The sequence below is a fragment of the Quercus lobata genome, chromosome 10 (genome assembly GCF_001633185.2).
Source record: "Quercus lobata isolate SW786 chromosome 10, ValleyOak3.0 Primary Assembly, whole genome shotgun sequence".
In the NCBI taxonomy this organism is placed as follows: domain Eukaryota; kingdom Viridiplantae; phylum Streptophyta; class Magnoliopsida; order Fagales; family Fagaceae; genus Quercus; species Quercus lobata.
The window spans coordinates 11928180-11938420 of record NC_044913.1 but is presented as its reverse complement, the minus strand read 5'-3'; the positions used below and the strand labels follow the sequence as shown (position 1 = coordinate 11938420).

The 10241-nt window shown below is 35.8% G+C and overlaps 1 protein-coding gene across 1 annotated transcript; it reads right to left on the bottom strand.

Moving 5' to 3' along the window:
* Positions 1-2958: 2958 nt before the first annotated feature.
* Positions 2959-5231, bottom strand: LOC115965854 (polygalacturonase 1 beta-like protein 3). Its single transcript, XM_031085144.1, has 2 exons — positions 5112-5231; positions 2959-4999 (listed from the first exon to the last, which is right to left on the bottom strand). The coding sequence occupies exons 1-2, from the start codon at positions 5178-5180 to the stop codon at positions 3107-3109; spliced, it is 1962 nt and encodes a 653-aa protein (XP_030941004.1). The 5' UTR covers positions 5181-5231; the 3' UTR covers positions 2959-3106.
* Between the last annotated feature and the right edge of the window lie 5010 nt (positions 5232-10241).

The window sequence follows — 10241 nt, the reverse complement described above, 5'->3', positions numbered from 1 at the left end:
TTTCCTCCCACGGGGAAGAAAAGAAGAATCCCGAGAGGCTATTGTGGGGGTAACAGACCGAGAAGCCCATACCAATATACACGTTGGGCCAAGGGCCTAGTCCAAGGAAGAATCCCTCCTCGGCCATGGGAAGAACCCCTCTCAGCCAGGTATGGCCGAGGACAAAAGGAATGGCCTATCACTGAGAGTGGCACTCCGGGTCATTCCATGAAATAGGAAAAGTACTAAGACAGAAAAAGGACAACGGAAAGAATGGAAATATCTAAGGGAAAGCTGCCATTATTGCATTCGGCTATGGGAAGAACCCCTCCTTAGCCAGGTATGGCCGAGGACAAAGGGAACGGCCTATCACTGAGAGTGGCACTCCGGGTCATTCCATGAAATAGGAAAAGTACTAAGATAGAAAAAGGACAATGGAAAGAATGGAAATATCTAAGGGAAAACTGCCATTATTGCATTCAGTGCTCTGTACCTGACAGAGCCATGTTTTTCTGCCTTTACAACCACTCCCAACAACTTTGGAGCTGAGCTGATGGGACAAGTATCAGCACTATGAATCTAAATCGGGAGGAAGGAAACTAGTATAAAAGGGGTTGATGGGAGGCAACCAAGGAGGACTGCGGGAACCACTACGGCTCACCATATACTAGAAAAAGCTCCTCGGATCGTGCAGAGGACCAACCTTCTAAGATAAACTCAGTTCATCTTTGCTTGACTGTCATGAACACCATAATAACTATTACCTGTGCACTAAGACCTAGCTCTTCGACCCACTCTCTACAAATTTATTGTACTGGGCTCACAGGTCCAAGATCCTATACATCTTGGGCTTGGGCTGCAAAATGTGACCCTACATATAGTTATATTGTTCAATTAAGTATAAATAATATCATCCATTCCAATAATAATAAAATGGCGAAAATGCACTTTTGGTCCCCTATATTTTGGGTCAATTTTCATTTTGGTCCCAAAATTGATTTCGTTACAAATTTCATCCCTAAAAAAAGAAATCGTTTTTAAAATGGTCTCTGCCGTCAACCCATTGACAGAAACCTCCTACGTGACAGACAAAGTGTCCTGCTTACTGATGTGGCACAAACATGGCCATTAAAATATTAATAAAAATAATTATTTGGCATTTTTTTAATACCATGTCAGATTTAAATTAATAAAACATTAAAAAAAAAAAAGGCCAGATCAGAAAATTCAAAAAAAAAATTAATTCCTCAATTTTAGTTTTAATTAAAAACAAACAAACAAAAAATTATTATTTTTAGATTAAAGATTGAGGCAGAAGAATTGCCGAGCGAAGAAAGCTGAGCGAGGATAATGTCGAAGAGGGAGAGAGACTTGATCTGCTAAATCTGAATCTGATCGAGCACAGCAGATTTGATAATTGGCCTTCTTGGAAGCCTCAGTAGCAAGCTCCATGGATTTCTTGGTTGTTTCAGTGACCAAATCGGAAATGTTGACGGAACTCGTGAGAGTCTGAGATCTCCTCGCCGCTTCTTCTGCCAAGCCTTTCGCTCTCTTCCAAATGTCCTCCATTGTTGTTGATTTTTCTGAATCTCAAAATCTCAAATCTGAAATTCTTTGTTTGTGTTACTTTTTTTAGTGGGTTCGACTTGTTGGATTGCTGGGTTCGACTTGGTGGGATTTACTGGGTTCTAAGGTGGATTTCTTGGTTCGACTTTTTGGGTTATGAGGTGGGATTGCTTGATTTTCTGGGTTCAACTTGCCTAAGATGGGTTTTTCTGGGTTTGAGATTTTTTTTGTTTGGGTTGGTTATGTTGTATTTTTGGATTAATTTGTTACTCTGGGGCTTTGGGATTTGATGATTTTGCTGGTGTTTGAAAAAATGGTGGATTTGAGATTTATGATTTTGTTTTTGAGCTGAATTTTTTGGGTTTTTTTTGTGTGTTTGTTTCTTAAGTAAAATTTTGGGTTTGCTAGTTTGTATGCCAGGGAAGAACATGATGTTCATGTTCTAGAAAAGAAGAAATGTTCTTACGAAAAAAAAAGTATAAAATAAAATTATATTTATGTTTATTTTTAAATTTTTTTTGAATATTCCGATATGGCCTTTTTTTAATGTTTTATTAATTTAAATCTGACATGACATTAAAAAAATACCAAATAATTATTTTTAATAATATTTTAATGATCACATTTGTGCCATGTCAATAAGCAGGGCACTCCGTCTGTCATGTAGGAGGTTTCCGTTAATGGGTTGATGGCATGGATCATTTTAAAAACGATTTTCTTTTTTTAGGGACAAAATTTACAACGAAATCAATTTTAGAACAAAATGAAAATTGACCCAAAATATAGGGATCAAAAATTCATTTTCGCCTAATAAAATCCAATGTAATTATACGTTTGAATTTAGTTTTTAAATTTAAAATATAGCACCTATGAAATTACATTAGCGTAAAAACCGAACCTACTCACGAAAGATTTTGTTCCATCAAAATCAGAATCGTATATCTAACTATCTATCTTTTGCATTGAATTTAAGCTTTTACTTCTTGTCAATCTAGGAATAGTGAATTTGACTGCAGAAAGAAGAGGAATCAAATTTCAAACTTAAATTTTTTTCCTCATAAAGGAATTTGGACATTACTTTTTCATGGATGGATACTGTCATACTGCTGATTTTTCTAATTTCTTGTTGCCTTTAGCCTTTTACTTGGCTGTTCCCATTTATTTATTTCTAGTCTCTTCGAATTAAACTCACAAAGAGGAAGGAAGAAGACAGTCAGGAAGTATAAAGTGTATAACACCTAACCTTGTAAAATAATTCTTGTAAAAAGACCTATGGCATTGACCTTATTACAATCTTTAAGAGATTTATAACTAATGGTCGGTGGTCCTAATTGTTGAACATTAAAATTGACAAATAATATGAAATTGACAATTATATAAAAATTGGCATACAATTTTTTTTTTAATGGGTAATGATCAACCAAATATAATTACTATATCATTGAAGTGATAAATTAAAGAACATCAAAACAAAACATAAAAAGTGCCAATTCACACCAACCTAGGCCTAATGAGATTAATGCTATCATCAAACTTTTATAAAAATGTGAAGCCCAATAAATCAATCAGCAATGGTCCATGTCATGTCATTCTCAAAGATCCAATGGCACACCTCAATTTGTCCTGGGCTGGACCCCAGTGCCACGAAGGCCCCATGCTCTGGGCCCCATGCTGACGTGTCAAGGTGACAGATGGCAACACCATGGTTGATCTTAGCCTTGCTCTCCACGTCAAGAATGTCAGCCTCATAGACCCTAACTTTCGGCACAGAGTGACAATAATACAGTAGGTAAGGGTACAGGCTCTGATGGCAAGACACCGATTTGGTCACTTCTCCACCGTTGATCCCTTTGACTGACCCAATCGTCACATTTTGCTTTGACCCACTCACATTTTCGGTGCTCCTCACCACCACATTGTGGCCTAAAACCGTGACTGCAAAGTCTATCATGTCCTCCACCGAGCCCACGCACCGCTTGGTCTCACCCTGGCTCGGACCCCTCTCGCACTCAGACAGCGCGTTGGCCAGCACGCGCCCCATAGCCGAGCCCTCCCGCGCGTGGAAAATCCCCGCAATCTCGGACAAATGCAAGGTCGAAAATGGTAGTTTCGACAAAATGCCCCGGGGCAAAAACGACCTTTTGGGCATTTTGTCACTAATGTCGGGCATCACCATGACATTTCCCTGCTTCAACATAGACTCCCTAAAAAACTTGCCCGGTTCCACCCATCTATTTACAGAAATGTCACTACCACGTACAGAACCAATAGTACTCTGTGTCACAGTGCTGAAATTGCTGTACTCCGAAAATGTGACACCCTTTAACGCGTATTCCTTGAATGCGCGGTCCATGCTATAAGATCTGAATCCTATTGACGTACCACGATTAACTGTGCCTTTACCATACTCTTTAAATGTGTCATTTCCATGGTTAAATGATTTCCCATAGTTTGCGAAATTCACTTTCCCGGAATTTGAATTCCTAGCATAAGATTGAAAAGAATTGTCACCCACATTTGCTTTATATCTATAGCTTTGAAAGCTATCGATCCCTGAGCTCCCACCATTGCCATAGCTCTTGAAATTGTTATGTGGGTTATTACCTGATTGACCGTACACTTTAAACGAGTCGTTTGAACCTTTACCTGAATCGCCGTAGCTTGTGAAAGTTGAAGCAATGGTGTTGGAATTGCCGTCGTAATTGTTGAACTCGCTAGGTGTGGAGTGTCCATTCTTGTTGTAGATGGTGAAAGCTTGAGAGCCCGAGTTGGTGTCGTCGCTATAGGTTGAGAAAGTGAGTTTGTGATTATTGGAGTCCGAGTTATAGACAGTGAATTGGAGATTGGGCACGTTGACGAGCTTGTCGTAGTTGTTGAACTCGCCGGAGCCACCAGTGGCTGCGGAGGCGTAGCTGGTGAAGTTGGTGTCGGCTACATTGCCGTTGTTTGCGTAGTTTGTGAAGGTTTCACTGTGACTCGTTGAGGATCTGCTGTATTTTTTGAACGAGTCATTGAGGTTGTTTAACCCATCTGAGTAGTTCTTGAACGAGTCGATCCCTGTTCGCTTGGAGGAACCATAGTTTTCGAAGTGTTTGTTGGAGTAGGCAGTAAAGTTTGAGTCTTTGGTGGGGATAGAAACTTGGGTTGTTGCTTGATTTTCGAAAAGACAGTACAAATTGGCTAAGGAACAGAAGGAGTTGAAGTGGGAAGAGAGTGAGTTTTGGGATGCGAGGTTTGTGAAAAAGGCTGAGTCTTGGGCATTGAGTGGTGAGGCTTTGGAGAGAAGGAATTGCGGTTTTGGGAGAGTGTTTGAGATGTGGTTGTTCCAATAGCGGATGAGAGATGCTTTGGGAGTGAAAGGGTTGGCTTGGACTTGGAGTGAAGAGATTGGTGTGACTGTTTCAGTTGTTGTTGTCGTCGTCATCGTCGTCGTCGCCGTCTTGGCATGAGAAACCTGCATATATCAGACAAATTAACACAAGAAGGTTCATGCTACAGATAGATAGGATAGAGAGTGTAAAGAGTAATGTAAAGCCAAAAACAAGAAGATACTTAGATATACTTACATTGAAATGTGAGAGTAATAAGAACAAGAAGAAGATGAGAAAACTAGTCCTATTGATTTGTCTTTCCATTGTGTGTGTGTGTGTGGCTGCAAAGGAAAGACAGACAGACAGAGAGAGAAAGGGTTCGATTATCGAGAGCATATATAGAGATGCCTCCTCTTTTCCTGAAACTTGTCTGCTTTTGTTCGGAAATTTACTTTTTCTTTTTTCTTTTTCTTTTTTTTCCTTTTTTCAGATACCATTAATCCATTAGTACAATGAAAATAAAAATCATCCACTTCATATATTATTTATCGCATTTTTTTTAGATATATAAAGTAACTAAAAAGTCTAAAATATTTATATATAAAAAAACCAATAAACATGTAACTTATTGTAAGGTTTTTTTTTTTTTTTTTTTTGAGAAGAAGTTCCTTATCGTGAGTGATTGAGAATAAAGAGAAATACTAAAAAAAATTGTTCATTATAAAGGATGTCGGTAACTTTAAAGTACCTGAAAAATAATATAAAAACAAAAATGAAGTTATTATATTTTATATATGCTTTTTGAAGTCAGTAAATTTTTTTTTTTTTTGAGAAAGTTGAAGTCAGTCATTAGGTCTTATGTGAGCGTTTGGATTGGAATGAATCCGGCGCGTCTGCGTTTCAAACTTCTACGTTTTCCTTCTTTTTTTTTTTTTTTTTTTGCCCGCATTTGTTGACGTTAGGAGACAAATTTTGCTTTTATAAACAGTATATACATTGTTCATATACTGTGTATACACTATTCATATATTAAAAAATATTAAAAATAGATTCCACAGTACTATTTACACATTTAAAAATTATTTTACTACAGTGTTTTCAGTTTTCAGTTTCAACAACAATAAATTCAATCCAAACGGACCCTATATCAAAGACTAGATTACGCTATCATTAGAATGGGATCGGGTTTTCTAAAGAGGATTGAAATGGGCACATTAAAATTTTAAAATAAACAACAATCTCTCTCTCTCTCTCTCTCTCTCTCTCACTCTCATTTAATAAAGATTGTGATACATTATTTTTTTGATGAGTAGATTGTGATACATTAATATGCGAGTAATGAGTAGAGTAAATTATGGGAAATGGTAGCCAAAATGGTGTACGTGTTTAGGAAATCAAGAGCATAAATTAGTTACTAGTGGGCTGGAAGTGGTTCGGTTTCAGTGAACCACAGCATCGGGTTTCAAATCATTTGTGGAAAACAAAGAGTATAATCTAAGGGTTTCTGAACATGTTTCAATGTGAGTCATGTGACACATATATCAAAAGGCTATAGCTAGGCTAAGCTGGTTTGTAATAGTCCAAGATAATTTAGGAATCTATGGTTGGTCCGGTTAATGTGTGCCCTTAGGACACACATTAAGTTCTCTATTTTTTGAAATATTTTTTTAGAAATTGAAAAAACTATCATTATTTTTTTAATTCTCAAGAAAATTTTTTCCAGAAATAAAAATTAATATATATACTTAGGACACACATTAGTAAAATCCTTTGTTTTTGTAGGTTATAATAAGCTTCCAATAACTACAATAGAGTAAATAGTTACTCCCCAATCCTGAAGGAGAAAAAGAAAATAGAATGCTTTGCTTTTGGCTCATAGTGACCCACAAGTTAAAACTAGTGCAGTGTGCTCTGTGCAGAAAAGCTACAAGTGCCTGCTATAAAAGCATTACCACGTTAGCTAGAAAATTAACAAAGCTAGAAAACCAAAAAATTAAAGTTCTCCTCTGCAAGTGCAACAACTACTGTTCCTAAAGTTAATTTTTTTCTGGTCCAAAATTTCCGTCAAAATTTTCAACATGTCCAGTTAGCTGCATTAATCATAACCTGTCTGCTTGTTCTATGGTGATATAACGCGGGACTTCAGGTCGGCACCTAAAATTGCAGACAGGGAGCATGATATATAAAAGCAAAACATCATACATAATGATTAATAACAAGAATATATCTCACGCATTCGATACATGTAACTTTTTTTTATAAATATCTGAGTCTCTACATCCACTTGCTATGAAAGGAATGATGAATATATCAAATAACTAAGATAATTATTAGTTAACCGCATCACATAAGAGGTGTAGAGGAGTCTTTGCCTCACCCCCAGAGATGAGAAGTGTAGACGAAGACTTTATAGGTATATATATACCAAACTTACCCCAAAAACCTTCTAAGTAACTTAGGCTCCTATAAAACCAACATCCAATCAATTCCCTTCATAGCAATGTGAAACAAAACCCATTAAGGGACGGTTTCATGAAACCACCCAGTCATAGTATGTGACTCACTCTCATAAGATATTTTTCGCCCATTAAGAGACCCTTTAGAGAGTTTCTAGCTCAATAGTTCAATTGCAATTTTTAAACAAAGTAATGTTAAGAATAATATAAATTTTACTAAACAAACCTTACAATGTGATGTGTCAATTTTTAAAAACAAAGCAAAAAAGTTTTTATAAAATTTATAATGATTTCAATTTTTATGTTGTTTTTTAATGATAAATTAATAATAGTTTTAACATTTTTCATAAGAAAAAGATATAATAAAAAAAAAGGAAAAGAAAAATCACTACTCTAGCAAAAGAACAACATAAGTGTTGATTAAGAATGAAGAATTTTGGATCCAGTGGGCTATCGCACCATGCAATTACTATATCTATGTGAGATGTAAAACTTAATAAGGTAAAAAGTAAAATATTAAAAAAAAAAAAATTCCCTATCAAATTTTAAATCACACATGAGATGATAATTGCAGAGTACAATAGGTCTCCAATGATGAAAACTTGGATAGTACATAGTTGATGGCACGCCTATTTATTAGAAGAGTGGAGACTTGGGGACAATTGTACGTAGGAAAAAGGGAACTGTATTTCTGGCCACTAAATACAACAAAATACTCATAATTTATGAGTCTCATTAATATATATATATATATATATATATATATTTTTTTTTTTTTAAAATAATTACAACATGCCGCTAATCTTGCAATTCAAACCATTTCCTCTCTAAACTCCCAAGCACTTTGTATATGAGGAGGTGTTAATTCAACTACTAGGCTTTTGATAGTCTCATTAATACATTGAGCCTACATATTATGATCGTTTGCATATAACCTAATTACAAGGTACATATTGAGATCCAATTCAATACCACCTAATGCAATGGCTCTTAATAACTCAGATGGAGAGTTGAAAAAAAAAAAAAAAACAAAAAAAAAAACTTTCATTCTAAACTATTGAATAAATAAAATTAAAAAATGAAAGTAGTAAAAACAACAAAAAAAAAAATTTGTGATTAGAAGAGCGGGTAGCTGCACCGGGTGCAGCCGATCGTAATCCACAAGCAACCACCTCCACAAGTCGGTGTAGTATTGCTATTTACTATTTAGTCTCTTAGCAAAGCATGTGGCCCGCATCTGGATAATGGGAAATGGAGGTTGATGAATGATGATGGACAACCCAAAAAAACGGCTGGCTTTGCGCCTTTGCCTTTTTTTACAAAGACTATAAAATAAATTAGTTTTGAGTACTGACGGGATGCCTTTCATTTTCATTATTATATTTATAGGTGTGTTGGACTTCCTCATTGATAAAGTTTTTTCCTTTAAAAGCTAAAAGTACATTAAAAAAATAGGGGTAGTTAGATATGAAATTTTGAGTAATAATTTTATGTTTTTAAAAAAATATTACACGTATTTTTATATATTTTTTCACTTATCCGTACTAAGGATAGCAATTTTACCTCGCCCCATTTGACTCACCCCTTTCCGCTTCGCCACGTGCAGGTTTTCCCCGTCTCACAAAGGTGGTGGGACGGAGATGTGCGGAGATTTTAGCCTCGCATCACGGGGCGAGGCAGGGATAGGTTTAGACTTTTTAAACCCATCCCGCCCTGCTCCATCCCCGCCCCGACCCGCATTAATAAGAGTTAAATTGTAAATTTTTCATATCCTAAAACCCTATAATTTAAACAAACATATTATCAGCTTATTATATTCTACCTAATGTGGCTCTATGCCCTTTTTTTTTCTCTCTCTCTTTAGCAATGTTGGAAATAGGGTACCAATTTTAATGTTTTCTTGTCTTTATTAGAAACAAATTTATATACCATTGAATCATTGATTTTGTACTATGAGATTTTTGTTTTTATTATGATAGTGTTGTGTTAAACAAGTGGATAATATTATTCAGTATTTGCTAAAAATTAGTTTGATTTGATAGGATAAATTTATTTGTAATTTCAAGTATATTTTTATTAATGAAATAAGTTTTATTAAAAAAAAAAAATTTAATAACTTTGGGCAAATCAACAAAAACTATAGTTTTGCAGGGTGGAGCGAGACTTCGCAAGGCCCCAAGGGGCGGGGATGGGGCAAGAATATTTTTCCCGTCAAGCGGGGCGGGGATGAGGAAAGACAAAACCATTCGAGGCGGGGGCAAAGATCCCATCCTTCGGCCCTACCTCGCCCTATTGTCATTCCTAATCCGTATTTTCAAAAAATACAAACAACATTACTAGAATAACATTACCAAATAGGCCCATAACTAATTTGCCCCTCCAGATTAGAGTACACCACAAAATTTTTTGGGGTGCAAAGAAATATAATATCATTTATTAAAGTATTAAACTTTAGTACAAAATAGTTAATAATAAATCACACCTCTTGTGGTTCAAGTGTTAGCCCAACCATATATAATGACATCTTTTAATTTATAACAATTCTGGGAGGATCGGAAAACAAAAACCAAAGATCTAATTAAAAATGTACTGAATTTATGAGTAGAAATGGTGGGCGAGCTTTGCTAGTCAAGGACAATGTGAATCCGTATGTTTCTAGGGAGCCCCCTTATTCATTTAGGAGAAGATTAACTCTGTGTTTGGAAGTTTGGAAGGGGCAAGGAGAGGAAAGGGGAGAAGAGTGATAGGAAATAATTATCTCTTTCTCTTATTTGGATATTTTAAAAATTAAGTTGAGAGAGAAAAATGGAGGAGAGTGGTCATACAAAATTATAAATTGACAATTATGACTTTTATTTGCTAATTTTGAGAAAATAGATATAAATTGACATCATAAGAATAATGTGCGCACCAAAAATGAGGTTGATGG

Bases quoted from the DNA above. Each gene is read 5' to 3' on its own strand.
- LOC115965854 (XM_031085144.1), bottom strand. From the start codon at position 5,180: ATGGAAAGACAAATCAATAGGACTAGTTTTCTCATCTTCTTCTTGTTC. The intron at 5,000-5,111 runs GTAAGTATATCT...TGATATATGCAG, and splicing joins TATTACTCTCACATTTCAAT to GTTTCTCATGCCAAGACGGC.